General features: G+C 36.7%; 1 protein-coding gene across 1 annotated transcript in view; it reads right to left on the bottom strand.

Annotated features, from left to right (window-relative positions):
* The window catches only part of cwc27 (CWC27 spliceosome associated cyclophilin), a 145532-nt gene that overhangs the window by 7633 nt on the left and 117423 nt on the right, over positions 1–20476 (bottom strand). Inside the window, exons 12-13 of the mRNA XM_052010356.1 lie at positions 15899–16008; positions 8870–8973 (exon numbers count right to left, since the gene is read on the bottom strand). Coding sequence (XP_051866316.1) covers positions 8870–8973; positions 15899–16008 — 214 coding nt within the window. The remainder of the gene's footprint in view (positions 1–8869; positions 8974–15898; positions 16009–20476) is intronic.

Here is a 20476-nt window from a genome sequence, read left to right as displayed (position 1 = left end):
ATAGAGCAGATCAATGGAATCAAATTTAGGAAGCAGAATGCAATACAACAATATTTCTATTTCATAGGCAATGAAGAGCAAATTTGTAGTGCCAAATGCCCAACATTTAGGGATGTTCCCAATACATAATTATATAATTAACATAATGCAACAAGTATCCCCATATGATCTCAGCCAAATATTTCTATTTCTCATGCATGTGCTTCGAGGGTGAATAATATGAATTTGATGTGATGGGGCCAAATAGGAATAAATAAGCTGTCTTCTTATATTATCAATAAATATAAAGCACCGCAACATATTTTAAACCTAAATTAATGGGAACTCTTGCTTGACAAATAGAATAACTCATATTCTTCCATTCTTTTCACTATGGCAAATGTTTCAGCTTACAGCTGTTATTTTAAAAATCTGATCCCCTTTGCAGCATTAGCTGGACCCAATTTCCTGCCTATGTCTCTTTCACTGTTTTCTCCAAAAATCACCATCTATAGCTGACAGACATACCACCATGCAACCAAGACTACAGACTTCACAATATTTTGGATTTAAAGCATCTGTCAACTAAAGGGTCATTAACAAACTTTTCAATTAAGAAACACAATTTCCATTAGTGCATTAACCACCTGCATGTCACTTTAGCACATGAAACGCTTTTTCCAAATCAGTCCTTAGTCTGCCTATTAATCCAGGAAAACAATCAGATGATTTATAAAATTTCTAGTCATAACCCATAACAGAAAAATAAAATCAGGCACAAAGCTACCAAAATTAGGGAGAATATTTTATTATCGTAACATTAATCCAATAAAACTAAAATTCTGCTCCACTTAAAATATTCTTCTTTGCCCACTTACTGGTCAATTTTTAAAAGTTAGTTAAAGATTAATTTAGTCATTAATATTTCTTCATGTTCGCAATCTTTATTATACAGGGTTTTCTAAAACAAGGGCTATAAAGACCAATTTTTCAGCTTATCAAAAGCCAATATATCAGAAACTGATGATGTTACACTGAATAATAAAAGACCTCTGCTGACAGGCCCACAACTTTACAAGCTTTTTTAATGTTGCCAAGAATAGATTGTACTTCTTTATCTTTACATCAAATTGCTGGATGGCTTGAAATCTGGAATTGTTTTCAACACCTTTTTTATTCTTTTCATAAGTATAGCGATCATAACTGGACTTCATACTCAATGTGTGAAGTCATTAATGGCTTACTGAATGTAATCGTTATAGCTTTATTATTAAATCCATGGATCCAAGTATTTCCAGCTATTATATTTCTCTGAAGCATTTTTAATATCTGTCCAACTGTATCTCCTAACTTTCCATTCCGATGAATTATTGGGAACTTACAATTGTACAGCTTATTAAATTAAGCACAAATCAATAAGAGAGTTCTATTGATGGATACAAATCAAAGTCTGGCTCCTGACCAACTAAAAAAAACAATTTTAGATCAGGTTACTACATATATTTCAGCCAGATACAGCATGGTCCACTTTTAATTCCCACTGCAGTTTCCCAGCAAGCTGATAAGCTTTAAACCACCATTATAGAACATGGTCATGAAAGAAATACAATATGCACCTATTATCAATTATCCAGCCACTGAATCAGGGCAAGGCTCAAGAAATTCTCACCTGGTTAACCCTGTGAACTTTCTCACCAATTTCTGTGCAAGTTTAAAGAACTGCTTCAATGAATTACCAAGATGAAAGCGGCTGTCAAGTCAATCAGCAAATGAGAAATGTAGCAAATGTAGCAGGACAGGCCCACTAGAGATACCACTACACAATTTTAAGCTGAATGGCTACGGATCCCATATATGCGCAACTGTGACACCGATATCACCATGCCACATGGTTTCAGGGCTAAGAAGCCCTCTAAGTTACCATCTACTATCAGCCAAGCTCTATCACTTGGAGGAAGTGCTTTTGGAAGCAATAACACAATCTCCAGAGGGACCATTGGCAGACTGAGCATGAATCACCTAGTGAAGTATTAAACCCAAGGGAATAACTCATTTGAACTTGTTCCCACCAACGTACCTACTACATGCATTTCTCTATTACAAACACAGCAGCAATGACTATTGCATAGCCATTACGAAGACCAAGGGGCAAATAATTGCATACACTCTTCTGATACCTGCCATAACTTTGGTGCAATAGCTGGGAAAAACTTAGTAAATGCATTTAGACATGTTTGATTTCTGCATGTACCCTACAGAATTCATGGAAGATGAGAGGAAGAACATGTAAGACTCATCCAAGAGTCTTATCTTCACAGTTGGAATATCTACCATTGAGAAATATTGAGGAGAAAGCTAGGCTTCCCAAAATGACCAAGCACAAGGCCCTATTGGGCTCTATCAGCAGCAGAATTATATACTGCCTCAATCTATAGCTTCATGGTATGGTATATATCTTTGCTCCTTCATCAACACTAATTTAGGAGACCCATCCCTGCTCCACACAACATGTAGAAGGATATACCAAGAATAGCACTAGGGAACTACAGAATGATATGAGAAAGGGCTGACAGCAATAGAATACTGACCCATCCAACCTATTCCATACAATTGTGATGTGACAACACGCCACATGTTCTATTACACAGAGATTCTGCTCATTAAAATGTTCAGAGGGGTATGTTTGCTTATCATTCTACAGTACTTGGCTTTATTCAGAATCCAAGTAATATCCACCCCAGTTTTTGAGGACCTGGTCTACATCCACATATAGTGTCATCAGGTATCAGGTATGCAATGACCACATTCAACAGAAAAGAATCTGTTACTTACTGATCATCAATATGCAGGTAAACTGAACTAGCCATAGACAACAGAATGGCTAAAAAGTTCACTACTCATGAGATGACTGTTTAAATCTATTCGTCACCCCTCAAACCTATTTCACTACCTGCTAGGTTAAAATCAGGAGTGTGACGGAATATTCACTAATTGTTTGGTTGCTCGTGTACATTCAAGATGCTCAACATCATTCAAGAAAGAACAGACCATATGATCAGCAACCCTACTAAACAGACAAGGTTAATATTTTTCCTAGTCCATACTGACTAGCCTGCACTTCAATAACTCATATCCCTGCTTTGTGTTCTCAATTAACAAGAGGGGGAAGAGCAGCCAGATCATTGGAATACCATCAGTTCTGATCTGCTCCAAATCCGCACTTTTGCAACAATACCTTGGACAGATATCGTACCTATTCATTATCATTGCGCCAAATCCATGAATCCAATCGTGGATAAACTGCAGCTATTCCAAAAAAATGTTTTAACTTTAAAATTTGCAACTGATTTTGGTACTGAAAAAGATGTCTAGGGAAATGAGTTAAATGAAAAAATACACTGCAGAAGTCGTCACTGGTTCCAGTGAATTTCTTGGCTCTCTTAGTCTAACCAAATTGCATGTCATTCTGACATTAAATGAAGGCTGAAACAAACATTTCAAAATTGAAGAAATGAAACATTACTGAAAATTTCCCTGCACTGCAGAGGGTACATTTTTATGAATATTAACTGATGAAAGTGAAGTCAATATAATACTTAATTGAATGTCCAAAATATTGAAACCCCCTCTGGAATTCAATTTTTTTTTAATGGAGTTTCTGGAATTCCAATCAGACCTTTTATTGTTTCAATAAGGCCCAATTGCCCCATGTCCTTTAAGTTAATATTGCCACTTAAGTTTAACAGCAATATAAACTGGAGTTAGACAATATATGATTATACGACAGCTATAACACTTTATTAGCAGTACAGGCATCAAAATGTATATAAAATCATTTTAGTTCCATCTTGGAGGTGTAAAGAAAATGCAACAGGAAGTACAAAACAAACAAGTAAAATATCTAAATGTTTTTTTTACATTAGAACCAAGCTTTTACAGCTAAATCTAACATTAAGACCTACATAATAATCACGAATGGGAGTAGCTGAATAACAAGATTAAACAAAATTATTCACTATGTAAACGTATGGCAGACCACACAGCTGTTTGTCTAGACTTCAACCTCAGTCTGTCTTCCTTCTGCTACTTAGTATTTATATTAGCTTCATATATATTGTATAAAAATAAAATCAAAATATCTATAGTAGTACTATAAACATGCACAAACATCAGTACAACAAATATAAAATATATAAAAGATGTGAAAATTTATAAATATGAGTGTGCATTACATGCCAACTAAATTCCAATGCTTGGTGGGGGAGGGGAAAAAGGGAATTCAAGGGAAGGGTATACAAGGTAAATGGAGAACAAGTAGAAGGCATTAATCACATATTCAAGTGTCAACATAATTGAGACGCTAACTGAAAGGATTGGTGCAACAATTGCTTCTAACATATTCTAACTCTAGAATATTTACATTAAGATAATGTCACATTTCAAGTTAACAGGACAAGATTGCTTCCTGCTGGCTACATCAGAGAATGCAAAATCTGACATAATACATTGAATTTCATACCACACAATCAAAATCAACTTTCATTTTAGCAATCACACATGCATAAATAATACTGAAGCAAAGAAATCAAGAATAAATATATTAATTTTATTTTAAGTTTAATACTTTTATTTAGTAGCAACAAAAAATAACAATTTGCAGCACTAAATGATCAACTGATGCAGAGACACATTCCTTTTTCAAAATTACTTTCAAGTCTGCTTCAATTATCCTTTAGCTATTGCATTCCAAGTCAAACTACTCATCATTTAATATGATTTCTCCCAGTCCTGCTTCTTTGCCAATTATCTTAAATATGTGTCCTCAACATTAATCCTTCTCCAGGTGATAATTCCTCCTCCTCAACTCTTATCAAGACATTTAATGGGCCGGAGCTTGCTGGGAAACGCTGGCATTCTGTACCAAACTGCCTGCACTTTGTACATCTCCCACCAAGTTAAGGATTCCCGTATGAATGGGGAAGTGCCAATCTTTCTGGCTGCTCTTTGCTCAAATTTTGACCAACCATGAATAGCCAACCATGCTCTGACAGTGCACTTATGTCAGAGGACCTGCTATTTGAACATGTGGCACAGCTGTTAGTGTTATTGCGTCACATCTCCAGTGATCTGTGTTCAATCCTGGCCTCGGGTACTGCCTGTGTGGAATTGGTACATTCTCTTTGTGACTGTGTAGATTTCCAGCCCCATCCCAAAGACATACTGATATTTCCACTGGCAACTGTAAATTGCCCCTGATGGCAGAGAATTGGAAGGAGTTGAAGAACACAGACTGGGAAAGTGGGCAGTCAAGGGAATGGCCTTGGGGCAGCAGCCCTGAGGTCAAAGCACAGAGTGAAGCCCAGAGTCAGAGCAACAGCCCTTCTCTTTAGAATCTAGGTATCTGACCCAGGCCTATAGGAACTCAACTAATCTGTGTCAGGTGCAAATTGGGTCAGGAATCAAAAATACTGTATGTCCTCAGGCTTTGGTTAGCCACAGTTAGATTGGCCTTTAATTTTATACCCACTGCTACACTGCAGCAGTGGTGTGCTGTGATGTAGAGATTAATATACTGAGTTGTGGAAGTAGTTTCAATAAAACAAATTGTTTTATTGAAACAACCTGCTCATAGCTGGAGTACTTATATGATTGGTCCAGTTACTTCTGGTCAATGGGGATATACAAGATGTTAATGATGAAGAATTCAGATATAGTAATTGCATTGAATATCTGGGGGAAGTGATTAGGTTCTCCCTTGTTGGAGATTGTCATTGCTTGGCACTTGTGTGGCATGAATGATGTTTGCTACTTATCAGGTAATTTTGTTCAAGCCTTGCTGCAGATGGACATATACTCCTTATTATAAGAGGAACAGCAAATGGAACTGAGCACTATGTAATCATCAGCAAACATCTTTATTTGTGTCCTTGTGATGGAGGGGTAGAACATTATGAAGTAGATGAAGATGGCTGACCCCAGGATACAGTCCTGAGAACTGAGAAAAGTCAGCACAACATTGTGGGCCAAAGGGCCTGTATTGTGCTGTATATAACCCTTGCAGTGATGGCCAGAATGGAGATGTTTTAATGGAGAAGGTCAAGGACTTACCAGGACTGAAGGGCTTGAGTTATAAGGAGATACTGAATAGGCTGGGGCTTTCTTCCCTGGAGAGTAGGAGGCTGAGGGGTGACCTTATAGAGGTATATAAAATCATGAGGGGCATAGATAAGGTGAATGATGACAGTTTTTTTCCCCTGGGTTTGGGAGTCTAAAACTAGAGGGCATAGATTTAAGGTGAGAGGGAAAGGTTTAAAGGGGACCTGAGGGTGTGTATATGGAATGAGCTGCCAGAGGAAGTGGTAGATATGGGTACAATATTACAATATCTAAAGGGCATTTGGACAGTACATAGATAGAAAAGGTTTAGAGGGAAATGGGAGAAGCTCAGGTAGGCAACTTGGTCAGCATGGATGAGTTGGACCAAACAGCCTGTTTCTGTGCTGTATAACTCTATGAACAGGTTTTTTTTGTGATAGGTATGACTGAAGTCAGTGGAGAATGTTCCACCTCAGTATAGACGTTTGCTAGGGACCCTAAACTGTATATTTGGTAGAATCTTGCCTTGATGTTGGGCAATTGTTCTCATTTTTGTGATCAGAGCAGCAGTATCAACCTTTATGACTGCAGATCCTGCTAACTCCATCCCTCAAGTAAACCAGTGAACTATGTATTGCTGAAAACTAACCAAAGGTAAGGATCACAAAGAACTGGTACCGACCATCATACCTGCTAATATCGAGGACTTCATTCTGTACAAGTAATATCCATTCACTCAAATGTGCATGAAAATCAAAGACTCACAAAAATATCAGGGAAATCTTAAAAGTCAACATTTAAATTGGAGAAATTTAAATTTCAACAGATATCAAACATGACCCAGAAAATTGTCAATAACGTATGACAAGGAAGTCTGCAGATCAAATTACACAAAAGGATTTACACCATTTCTAAAGGTATGAACACAAAACCTTGGCAGAGAATATTACTGCAACAGGAGATAAGCTTGCCACTGGATAGGAGGTACAAAGCAAATCATGGCAGAAATTGATCAAAAATACAGATATGTCTTACTACCACAAAAAGCATAAGTACATGAGAAAGGAGCTGAATTAGGCCATACAGCTCCATGAGTCTGCTCCACCATTCGATGAGATCATGGTGGATCTGATCTGGGCCTCAGCACTACTTTTCTGTTTACTCTTAGTAACCCTTGATTCTTCTAAAGTCTACTAATCTACCATCCATCCCAATCATTGAATACACTCAATGATTCAATCGCCATAGCTCTCTGGGGTGGAGAATTTCAAAAGTTCATAACCCTTTGAAAGAAGATACTCCTTTTCCTTCCAGTCTTAAATGGACAACCTGTTATTCTGAGACTGTGCCCTCCATTGTTAGATTCCCACACCAGAGGAAACTTCCTTTCAGGACTACCCTGTCAAGCCCCCTCCAGATGTCAACAAGTTTCAGGAAAATCACCTCTCATCTTCTATAGGTTCAGCCTGCTTAAACTTTACTCATTAGATAATCTCTTCATCGCTAGAATCAGTTTAGCGGATCTTTACTGCACAGCCTCCAAGACAAATATATCCTTCCTCAAATAAGGTGACTAAAACTGTAAAAAGAACTCCAAATTTGGTCTTTAGTTCCTCACAATTGCAATAAAGCTTCTTTATTTTTGTATTTCATGTACCTCATAATAATAAAAAAAACATCCATTTGCCTTCCGGATTACAGTACAGCACCGTGTTACAGAGGGTTTGCTTTCCTAGAAAACTACCTGTGTTGAGATTTTCCGTAATGTGAACAATTGACAAAAATTGTCAACATTTATTGGTTCTTTTGCATTTTGTGTTTATTTAGTTATTTTCTCTCACATAAATTCTGTAAGAGTAAATTTTTATTCCGTATCTCGATCTTGTTTTGGTAGTGATCTGTAAACTTCCATTATCCAAACTGCCGTAATGCAGGGGTACACTGTAATTGCGTATGTGCACACTAAGAGGAAAAGAGACTGAGAGAAAGAGATGGGTAGAAAAGGAAATAAGAAGGGTAAAATGAGAATGAGAGAAGACTGGTGATAAACAAAAAAGAGGAATCCAAAAATGTTCCGAAGACCTGTAAAATGTAACAGAATAATAAGAGGAGATGGGACTAATGTAGGACCAAAAACTGGATGAAGAGTATGGCCAAGGTTGTAAATGAGTATTTTACATCTGTCTTTACTGAAGATGCTGCTGGATTATCAACAAAGGAAGATATACTGGAGATACTAAATAAATCAGAAATTGATAAAGAGTTGCTGGAAAACCTAGCTATAAAATTAATCACCTGGTCCAGAGGGGTGCTATTTGTTACATGGCTTGACAGAAAGGTCGATTCTGCAAAGGTCTCTGCTATAAAGGTCTCTGCTATAAAAGTCTCTCCTACAGAAGTCTCTTCTTTACATCTCTCAGTAACCTAGGAAGCATTCTCTTAACTGGATTATTTTAAACTATATCAAATTTTAAAGTACCTTGTCTTCATTTACTCTTACCCAAGTCAATTTCAATATTCCCAATACTTTACTGTGACAAGGCAGCATTTTGTGCTTTATGAATTGCTGCAAAGTACTCAACCATGCCCTCTAGTTCAACAAGATGATTTCCTTTTAGCACAAACAATTTCTAGGCCAGAGTTTGCAGAATAAAGAAATCTTACCAAAAATGTACAGTTTTCAAAAAGAGTACCAGGTTTTTTTTTAAACAAAATACATAACACTAAGTTGGAGACTAATTCTTAAAAAATTATATAAAGATATACAGGGTGTTTTGTTGTTAATAGAACTCACCAGCCTTCATCATCTTCTCCTTCTGGTTGAACTACATCTTCCTCTGGAGTTTCTGAGATAGCTTTAGTAAGCTTTGATTTGAATCGATCAAGCAATGCCAAAGTCTGTGAATAGAAATTATCAGTAATTAAAATAAGTTGAAACCGTGCTCATATTTACAAATTTGTTTTGATATTTGGCTTTTTGGAATAAAACCTTTTCTGCGCTTCATAAGCCTTATTTTCATCTCCTGTTTTATACAATTTAATTGTGGAAATGCATGTTAAGGATATATTCCCATGTTTATGGCCATATCCTTGGAAGTGTGAATTGCATAACAAGATCTTTGCATTGTTGTTTCTGAGTATAAACCCATTCCATATTGGACTGACAAATATCTGTTTTCTCTAGTAGCCCTAAGAACATTACATAAAATTAGCTCAGATGTAACCTGATGCTAAAGGCATCAGTGTAAATATGCTTGTAAGTATGGCTGTTGTCATAAGTGTAAAGATTCTACAAGGTGAAGTTAGGTCCAAGGAGCATTGCTGTGGTCAGGAAAATAATTATTATAATTACTATATAGCTAGATAGAAGATACCTGATCTTAAGCACCGAAAATTAAAACATTGTGCTGATTTTCAGTGACTTACTTTATCTTTGATGAGTTCTAAAGTTTTCTCATCCAAATGAAAAAAAGCCACTTAAAAATCATTATCAGTGTAAGTCAAATACTATGAAGAATATTGCTGTATTCTTATCAGTCACAACTGACAATTTTGGACTTGCGTGCCACCAACTACCCTGTTGCCTTGCCACCTGAGAGCTCTGATTTACTAGCTGCTGGGTAGGAATCCTGTAAAATAAGCTAAAATAGGGCAAGCCATTAAATATGGCCAGAACTGGGAGCAGGCGATCTGTTTTACAACAGTGATCATGAAAGTTATGAACAACTGAAGGCCATGAAGGCCTTGATCTGGATACATATTTTTAAACAAGGAGCTGTCCTGAAGATGGGTTGGTAGGTTGTGGGGTTTCTAGTAATGGTTTAAATGAAGTAGGTGACAACTCAAAACCATCACTACATGAAAGCTCAAATAACATATCCCTTCATGATCAATCTGACATGTGGGAATTTGTCAAAAGCCTTGATAAAATCCAAGCAGACTATACCGATAACATTACCCTCATCAGCCCTCTGTTACCTACTTAAAAAAATGCAGTTGATAGACATGACCTTCCCTTGATAAATCAAAGCTGACTGACCTTGAATAACCACTATTGTTCTAATTGACAATTAGTATCAACCCTCAGACTCTGTCTAAAAATGTACCCAATAAGAAAGCAGACAGCCTTCTAATTACTCTATCTTATTCTCCCTACTTAAAGAATAGTACAATGTTAGCAGACCCCTAGCCTTTGCCAATGAGGTTTGGGAAAAGTAGTAGTCAGAATCTCTACCACTTTCTCCCTCACTTCTAACAACCTGGAATTTTAATTCATGCCTGGTAGTTTATTTTCTTTCAAAAATGCCACACAGCTTACAATTTCCTCTCTCACTAAAGCTATCCACCCAATATTTCAAATTCCATCACTTAAAAAGAATGTGCTTTGTGAAGGCAAATGAAAAATAGATATTAAGGATCATACCCACTTGTGTTTCCACATGTGCATATGTGATAAGCCTGAACTTAAAAGCGTTGATAATGGCTTAGAGTCTGCATTGGAGGTTCTGGGTTTAAAATTTCACTTCAGGGATAAGAAAACATTGACAGACACTTCAGCATACAATCCAATTTTTACATCTAGGCTTTTATTTCCATGGCAATCGTGTCGAGAATACAGCTAAGTTTCCATGGAGAGAATACTTCAAGTCATTTAAATAATACTTTGGTATACCTGCAAGCAAAATATATAATCCTTGGACTGTTCTGAGATAACTGTGTCACTTAACTACCATTGAGCACTACCACTGTGGCAAAGATTAGACTTAAAACACAAGGACACCTTGTGGCATTTACTCTATTTTTGTTAAACCTTCCCAAAGTCCAAAGGATTATGGTTGCTTAAAATCAGTACTGCATTTCAGAAAGCAAACTTCCTGTAATAATCTTAAAACAGTTCAGAAAAATCTGGCCAAAAGATATAGGACAGTTAGGAGTGAGATACCATAAAATTTATCACATTTTTGATAATTATATGATAGGACGAGAGATTTGTACTTAAGCTATGTTTTAATTCACAAGTGGTTGGACAACATTCTGGAGATATTCGCACATTCCCGAGAAAGAGAACTCACCTGTCTCTGATATGCATGTTGGGAAAACTTGGAGTTTATAAAGAGCACGAATTGGCATAAAAATACCAATTGAATGGTGCTTTTGGTATCTGCTTCCAGAGCAAGTGTAGTTGACTGTTGCAAAAATCAAAACACCTGGCTAATATTGTCCACAATGACATGAATCTAAATCATCATCTGTGGAAACATATGAGCAACTGGCTTAACAAGTTGAGTGCCTAAGGGCAATGTTTAGCCAATGACTATGGTAAGAGATTACTAATGTCATGCACATTCCTTGCATATATAACATTTTGCTTTAGGTGTCCCAACAACTTTTATTATTCCACTGGAGGGGTTGGGCCTTTAGCTGAAGATAACTAACCTAATCTCTACCTGAACAACCATAGGAGAATCAACCAGCAGGCAGTTTAGAAATCTTTTGGGAAAAGTAAAGAAATCCATGATTTCCTTCTTTTCCAGCAAGAGTTAAATAATTATTGGTCTGGAAATCCTTATTATTATTCCACTTCTTTAAGGCCTCTTCTATTTGGATGAAAGAGTAAAATAGTCAGAGGGACCTCAGCAAACAGAGCATTTATCTCCGATGCTTTGACACTCTGTTAGTCTATGATGTCTTGTATAAAATGTCTTCGCATTTTTTGGGAGGTCAAATATGGGTAGGAAATACACCATGAATGGTGAAGCCCTAGGGAGTATTGGGGAACAGAAGGACCTTTGGTGCACAAGTCCATAGATCCCCGAAGATAGGAGCATAGGTAGATAAGTTGCTGAGGAAAGTGTACGGTATGTTGGACGGGGCATGGACATGGAGGTCATAGTACAACTTCAGAAAACACTGTTTAGGTAACAGCTGGAGTAGTGTGTGCAATTGCCTGGGATGGAACATTTCAGTTATAAGGAGAGACTGGATAGGCTGAGTTTGGTTATCTTAGAGCAGAGGAGATAGAAGGAGGTCCTTAAAGAGGTATACAAAATAATGAAAGGTCATAGACAGAGTAGACAGTGAGAAACTTTTTCCCCATTATAAGCATGCTTAAAACGAGAAAGCACAGGTTTCAGGTAAGGAGTAAGTAGTTTAGAAGGAATCTGAGGAATACCTTTTTCATCCAGAGAATGATTGCAATTTGGAATGCACTGCCTGAGAAGGTGGTGGAGGCAGGTACTCTCATAACATTTTAAAAGCTTCTGGATGAGCACTTGAATGGTCCCAGCATTGTGAACTATGGGCCAAGTGCTGGTAAATGGGATTAGTATAGATGTGTAATTGATATTTGGCATGGATAAGGTAATTTGGTAATCGGTATTATTGTCCCATGTACTGAGGTACAGTGAAAAGCTTTGTTTTGCATACCATCCAGAAAGATCATTCCAAACATAAGTACATCGAGATAGTACAGAAGGAAAAGCAATAGCAGAATAAAGAATATAGTGTTACAGTTACAGAGAAAGTGCAGTGCAGGTAGACAAATAAGGTGCAAGGGCCATGGCAAGGTAGATTAAGAGATGAAGAGTTCATCTTTTTAGTACAAGCAGGCCAAAGGGCCTTTTTCTGTGCTGTATAAAACAAGGACACTTTCATTAACAGCTATCATTATTGAGACCTGTTGTCTACTGAAAGATATCATTTTGGTTGGTACTAATGTCTGGCCCTGTCTACTCTTCAGTAAAAATTGTCATCGCTTATCATGATAGGATGGAATTTTCTTTGATGAGACTCTTCTTAGATAATTTCATAACCATTTTTTTGATCTTAGCTTGAAACTCAAGTTCAGCATTAGCAGTCCAGACCAATGAAACAAAGCATTGAAATGATTTCTATATAGATAGGCATATATGCCTCTCTAGAGCTATTGCCACAAATATATTTGAGGGTTATCTCAAATGAGAAGGCTGCATTTAAATGCTCAGTGAAAATGACACTTTTGTGGATAATGCAAAAGAAGGTAACTTGGGCAATTATGGTTTCTTTTGACTGGGCCTGGATAACCACTCTAAATTTAAGACAGAAAAATAAATGTTATTTAGCAAAGTCTTGTACAGACAGTATTTTACATTACAGCACAGGCTTTAGGATAGAGATGTCTCTGCCGCAGTATCTCCATAGATATGTATTTATTTATATATATGTGTGGAAAGAACAAGCAGTGGCAAATGGCAATTAACCTCGACAACTACAATATTTTGAATGTAGGCAGCACCAAAGCAGGAAATACCAGTCCCAGTGTTTAGTTTGGTAACTGGTTATGAGAGAAAAAGAGACACAAGGGACTGCAGATGCTGCAATCTGGAGCAAAAAATAAACTGCTGGAAGAACTCAGTGGGCCAAGCAACATTTGTGATGGCAAAGGGATAGTCAATGTTTCAGGTCGAGAACCTGTATCAGAACTGAAAGTGTAGAGGGAAGATATAGAAGTAAGAGGGAGGGGTGAGACAGAGGTTTGTAGGTGATAGGTGGAACCAAATGAGCGGGGACAATAAGGATTTAGTTAATGTGAAAAAAGATTACTCAACGTACATAATCAATGCGGAGGAACTATGATCAAATAAAAAAGGACACAAGGCTAATTTTTAGTATTATGGAAAAATACAAAGGTATTAGATTAAACTGGATAACTTGTTCAAAGAACTGGCACAACCATGACAAGAAAAATAGCATCTTTCTATATTCTATGAGATAAGTATTGTATTAGTGAATCATTGAACTCAACTCAAAGGATGCAGTTCTCTCCTCATATAAGATTTCTTTGTTAGTCACATGTACATCGAAACACACAGTGAAATACATCTTTTGCCTAGAGTGTTCTGGGGGCAGCCTGCAAGTGTCGCCACGCTTCCAGCGCAAACACAGCATGCCCACAACTTCCTAACCCGTACGTCCTTGGAATGTGTGAGGAAACCGGAGAACCCGGAGGAAACCCACGCAGACGTGGGGGGAACATACAAACTCCTTACAGACAGTGGCCGGAATTGAACCCGGGTTGCTGGCACTGTAATAGCGTTACGCTAACCACTACACTACTGTGCCTGCCCTTAGCATATAGGCCCTTGGTAAGACCATCTTGATACTGCCTCCTCTTTTGGCCTCAGAAGATATTCGGAGGTAAGCCAGAAAAATAATTTGTATTTTAAAGAACCTTAGCTATTCAGATAGAACTAATGAACTTTATTTTAGGACAGCACAGACTTAGAGTTGCATTAACAGTAATACATGAACTGGATTTTCTATGTGCATAAATTGAAATTTGATAGATGAATTGAGTGTCATTTTCTTGTACTTCAGCAAGAACTGTATAAGCCTCCAAGATCAAAAATAACTTTGACTCTGTATGGTGGGTGTTCTTTTCCTTAAATGGATGACAACAATTGACATGCATTTTTGGCTCATGTGATTTGTACTGATTCAATGTATGCTGTCAAAAGAGAACTGGACAGCTTCTCGGCTGGGATAGAGATCACATAAAAGTTACACATAATTTACCAGTTGATATAAGTATGGTCCATGAAGTCTCTTGGATTAGTTTTTTTACTGCCCATTGTGACTAGAGAGGAAATGTACAGGTCTGTTTTCCCATTCTGGCTCTGGATTTCTTTTTTTGTTTTATTTTTGCTTCTTCCAGGATATTACAGAACTACTAGTGAAGGAAAAAGGGTAGTGGGGTAGTAGGTCTCTGGTCATAACACTCTGTAATCATTAATGTGGAGCTAGTTTGATGGATCAAGTAGTGATTTCTTGCCATCATTTTTACATGTTTATGTGTGGTGCATAATTCTTCATCATCCTCAACATCTCTGTAACTTATGGTAAAGTTGATATCATCTTCCTCCAATAGCTGCTTTATTATCTGTTGTCACTTTATTCCACTCTTAATTATGTGATTGTAGTCAGAGTTCAGAATGGGTTAAAAAATCTTTTTCCTACCAGGAAAAGGGCAATACATAACTTGTTTCGTTTGCAGAACAAGAATTGAGGAGCTGGTGGTTGCTGTACTTTGATGTGACCCTCTTGAAAAAATAACTATTGTTGGTCTGGCTCTTTAGTCAAAAAGTCATATTGTCATCTGCCTGTCATATTGAAAAGGTAGGAACTGCATGCTGTTAAAGCTGACTCCCATTTTAGGCTGTACTTTGATAAATGCAAGTATCAGACTCCGATAACTGAAGGAACTTATTTTCATGAGAAAACATCAGCACACAGAATGACTGAAAGAAAACTTTCTCCTACTAGGAAAATTGCAGTAAGTGTCTTGTTTGATTTTCAGAGCAAGAATTGAGAAGTGATTACAAGGTGAAGTGTCAAGTCAAAGATTAAAAGAGTAATCAAAAATATGGCAGTATTAGTTGGGATGGGAACTCTTCTGATTAAGTGCAGGTTGAAGAATGTGAAATGTTAAGTTTCTTTTTCCCCAGAATAGCAGTTGGTATTTTTGTACTGTGATTACGTCATTGGCCCATATTTTAGGAGGAAATATCAGCAGTTGATTGTGATAAAAGTACTCAAAGCATTACAGCTTTGCATAATCTTAAAGTCTGTAGAAAGGATTTGTAATGTATCAATAGTTTTTCCAGGTATGTTTAGTTTGGTAATAAAAATGTTGAAAGTGCACTTTTTCTAGTAATTTACATATGTCTTTACAAACTTTAATATTTAATTGAATTTATTATCTGCAATAAAAATTATAAAAATTATGAATGTTTCCTTTACAGAACTGTTAAAAACCTGTTCAAGGTCATTGAAGAAGATCCATTACCTGCTCCTCACGGGTTGGTCCATTCTTTGGCTTTTGTCTGCGTAATTCTTCATACTTCTTTCTTTCATTTAGATATTCTGCCAGTGCACTATTTGGAGCTGGTTCACTCTCTGCAAATGAATAAAAATAGCACATGGTGTTTTTGTTTTGAATTTTGCATTCTGGAGGCAACATTATTCTGTCCAATGTAAACGATGAAAAATGGATTTAACCTGGCAATTACTGACTAATCAGCTTGACCCACTGAGTTCTTCCAGCAGTTTAAGAGAGAATAATTCAGGGGCAAATCTAACTAACACAAAGTTATGGTGAATAAATAAACATGTGCATCGATATCTATATCAAAATCATGTTTAGTCAACAATGATGAAATAATGGAAAGCGTTGTGCAGTTAATATTGTGGGTATAGATTTTCTGGCTATACTATGTTGTGCCATGCAATAAAGTTGAAGGGCTATCAGATGGATATTAATTTTTTATTGCAGACAAAAAAACTAAGGTAGTCATTTTGCATATGATCATCATCAGTTTATATGAAGATCAGGAATATTGAAACTGTTTACAAGACTAGATTTGGTAAGAAGAGATTTGAACTAATGCCATAATTCACATTGCTCTCTCAATTGCCAGCTTTTAGGGTATCATTATTTATTAAGGTAGATTAAGTCAATTTCAATATTAAAGGAACAAACATATCATAAGCAGCTTCTTATAACAATATCGGATTTTGAATAAGTAACAGAAAGACCAATTATATATTTGGAAGTAAGGCCATGAAGCTCTTCATTTCCAAGAATACCTCTTACTGATGGCACCTAACATATTTGCACAATTTTTCCAACTCCTTTCCTCCAAATCTCTACAGTGGTATAAATAAAGACTAAAATAAGGAAGAGCATAGGCATATTGTGGTTAAACATACAACTTCAACAGTCTGAACCTAAAATAAAATTATAAAATGCTGGAAACATTCAGCAGGTCAGGCAGCATCTGTCGAACAAGAAACACAGTTAACGTTTCAGGTTGCACTGTCTAACATCTGATCTTTTTTGCTTTTATTTCAGATTTCCAGCATCTGGAGTTCTTTGATCTTCAACATTCTGAAGCTGCATGATTTTTTCCAGTCTTTAACTCCACAGACTACACTATTATTTTTGCTGTTAAACCAAATTCAATCATAATGAAATGCTTCTACGAAAGAAAGTCAGGAGCTCTCAGAAATGTTTTAATATTGTGATGTTAGATGGGTAAAGAAAAAAATTTAGACATGATTTTAGGGAAAAAAAATTCAGTGAAAACTTTCAATTGTAACATTAATGTTTTTGGTGTGTGGAGGAATACAATGGAGTCAGTGAATGTGAAGGCAGTCCTGCAGGGTTGCCATACTGTGATTTTAAGTGCAGCACTGAGGAAAAGGATAAAATCAACATAAAAGGTCTTCCTGAATACTTAAAGTTTAATATCTGCTCAAGCACTTAGATAGGAACAGCTGCAAAACTAAAAGCACTTCAATTTACAGTGATTTCTCTTATTCATACTAAAGCTAGCTATTGCCAGAATTGGAGAACCATTGGGCCAAATTGCAGTGGTAGTTCACGATGTCTGGAAGGTCCCATGCTGGTGCATCTGATTTTTTGCTCCATCAGTGGACTCATCATTGAGCCCACAGACAGAACTGTGGTTCCCTAAAGAGGGGTGGGATGCACTTCACATCTCGCCCTCAATTATTATTTGGAAGCCTGGCATAGCAATGGGCTCACTGATCTTGTGGAAGAAATTATGTGCTTAACTTATTTTAACTTTATCTTATTTTATTTTAAAATTTAGGTTAGTGTTTGGTGCTTAGTATGTTTTAATGAATTTATTTCATTTTAAATACATATATTTTTAAATTATTTAAATCTATTTTAGCCATCATTCTAAGTTTCATTTAAAAACTATTAAAATGATTTTTACAATCTGTGAAGTCAAAGGGTATCAGGACATTCTGGAGTAAGGACTCAAGTAAAGGATGTAATATACACAGCCTGATGGTTATGCACAGCATGAAACACATTCCACCTCACTGGATGCCAGTTGAGGGGGTAAAGGATTGGCTTGTTCAGCCCTCCACATTCAGTAACAAAAAAACAAGTGTGGGTGGGCAGCGAGCCTCAGCAGTTGGCTGGTTCCAGGATGATCTAGTTCATTAGAAAGTATTTCCTGATACCAATTCCTCAATTAGCAACAGGGATACACTTCTAGAAAATGTTTCATTAAGAAAACTTTAATAAATCAAAAAGGCTAGGCAAAATGCATTATTTGCATTTCAATACAGTGTATTCCTATGTACAGAGAGTAGTGCACTTTTATTTTTGCTCAAAATAGCTTTGTAAATTGTAGACGTGTATCCCAAAGGGTCAATGGCATTAAAGTGAAAATCTGTAAATCAAACCACCATAAATCGAGGAATTACTGTATGTGACAAAATGCGATGAAAGATAAAGTAATCAACAGTTCTTAAGAGGTCCCATAAGGTAGCAATCAAGAACCTTTTATTATCCAGGGAAGGAAATTTAAACCATGCCAACTGATGGCAATGGATTGGGCAGCCTTTAAAACAGAACATTTTGCACTCTGACCTATTTTCATTAAAGCCCTGCTGGCCACAAATATAATTGTCAACTGCAGTTAGGTGACTGAAATGACCACCTGAAGCAAGTAGGAAATACATAAATTTACATCATGAAACTTGAAGTGTTTCCAAAAGTAAAATTTATTTTTGGAGACACAGAACAAAGAGGATCAGGAGAGCACAAAGAATTCCGCAAAGAAAGTTGTGGTCATGACTGTATCCACTACCATCAACTTAACCACTTGCTGACATGTAACACTTCAGTGTGGGTTGGTAGATGCTGGCTGGCTTTTTCAGGGCGGCATCTGACTAGTTGCTTACAAATGACACTTAAGATTAAAATACACTGGCTCAAATTTAGGCTTGCAAGAGCATTTGCATCTACCCTGAACTTGCATGGTAGTTAAAATGTAAACATTTATGGAAATGCAGATCTTCTTGCCAATAGCAATCTTTCATTGATTCACACAGCTTCACAAAATGTACTCACAGGAAAGGATGGAGCTTTTGATTGCACCACCTGATGTTCCTTGATTTGCTGTTGACTCAATGCAACCAATTCTCTAAGGGTATCCTGGCACCTGGTATGGATTGTAGGGCTATTCTCATACTTTGTTTTCTATTCCCTCTGTACCCAGCCACTCAAAACCCCCAAAAATGTCTGGCTTTTAAACAGCTTGAGAACAGCTGTGAAACCAGCCTGCCTTGTAACATGCATTTGAGATACTATAATCGAATCCAGCCGTTTGGACTGTCGAGGCCAAGACCAACTATAATCATCTCTTTTTTTTGTTGGATGATCCTTCACAGCTGTCAGCAATACTCTTCATCTTTGTACTAACTCATTTAAGTTGCTTCTCTAGTGCTAGAAACTGACTGTAGTATATAAGACGCTGAATGATGTTGCCTACAGGCACTACGGAAGGGCAGATATCTTACTACTCCAGCTGTTGTCACTAAATACTACTCTACAGTTTGAAGGTGATTTTGACAGCATTCCTGCTTTGTCCTGTCACTCAGGCAGAGGCAACTACAAATCATCACTGATGTTGTGGCAACAAGAGGATAAAAAACATTAAATTCTTCAGCATAAACACATTTAATCTTGCCAATCTGAAAGTTCACCAAAGAAACAAACCAGTGTTCTTTAAAACACCCCTAGGCTGCTGTTCTCATAAATAGCTTAATAGTTTCTTGTAGATTAACACAGGTGTCAAGTAACTTTGCAAATTAAGGTTTTGTTGCAGTTAGCCTCTTATTAACTGATATATCATGGAAAAAATAATCACTTAAAGCTGATAATAAAATGAAATTCCTGAAGCAATAAATTCAACACAAACCATATTTGAAAATGGTTTCAAAATTTAATGAGTAGGAAGGTAGTAATTTGACTTTAATCAGGAACTTTTTTTTTATCTCAGATGAAGGATTCTTAAAAGTTCTCAACAATAATTTAATATTTATCAGGATTAAAATAGGGACAGAAAATGTTACATGTCAGATTATTACTTCACAAAGAAAGTGCACAACACAATCCACATTTAATCCATTTTGTAAAGAGATTATGTTGTACCAGTATAGAACATTGGTTTAGATCTAACTGAAATATTGATCCAATTTTGGTCATTGTACTATTGGAAGGATGCAAATGTCCTAGAATGCAGAAAATATTAAGTAGTATGGTTCCAGGGATGAGGGACATAACTACATGGAGCACAGAGAAGTTTTTTTTATCTCTCTAAAGCAGAGAATGTTGAGAAATGATTTGACAGAGGTGTTCAAGATTATGGTCTAGACAAAGTTGATGAAGATAAACTCTTCTCATTGGCAAGAAGAGCAAGAACCAGAGGACATAGATTTAAACTGAATATCAAAAGAACCAAGGATGATGAAGAAAAACCCTTTCACACAGTGAGCAGTCATGATCTGGAATTTATTACCTTCAAAGGTGGTGGAAGAAAAT

This window comes from Pristis pectinata, chromosome 2, assembly GCF_009764475.1.
Source record: "Pristis pectinata isolate sPriPec2 chromosome 2, sPriPec2.1.pri, whole genome shotgun sequence".
Lineage (NCBI taxonomy): Eukaryota > Metazoa > Chordata > Chondrichthyes > Rhinopristiformes > Pristidae > Pristis > Pristis pectinata.
This window is presented reverse-complemented; position numbering and strand designations above follow the sequence as displayed.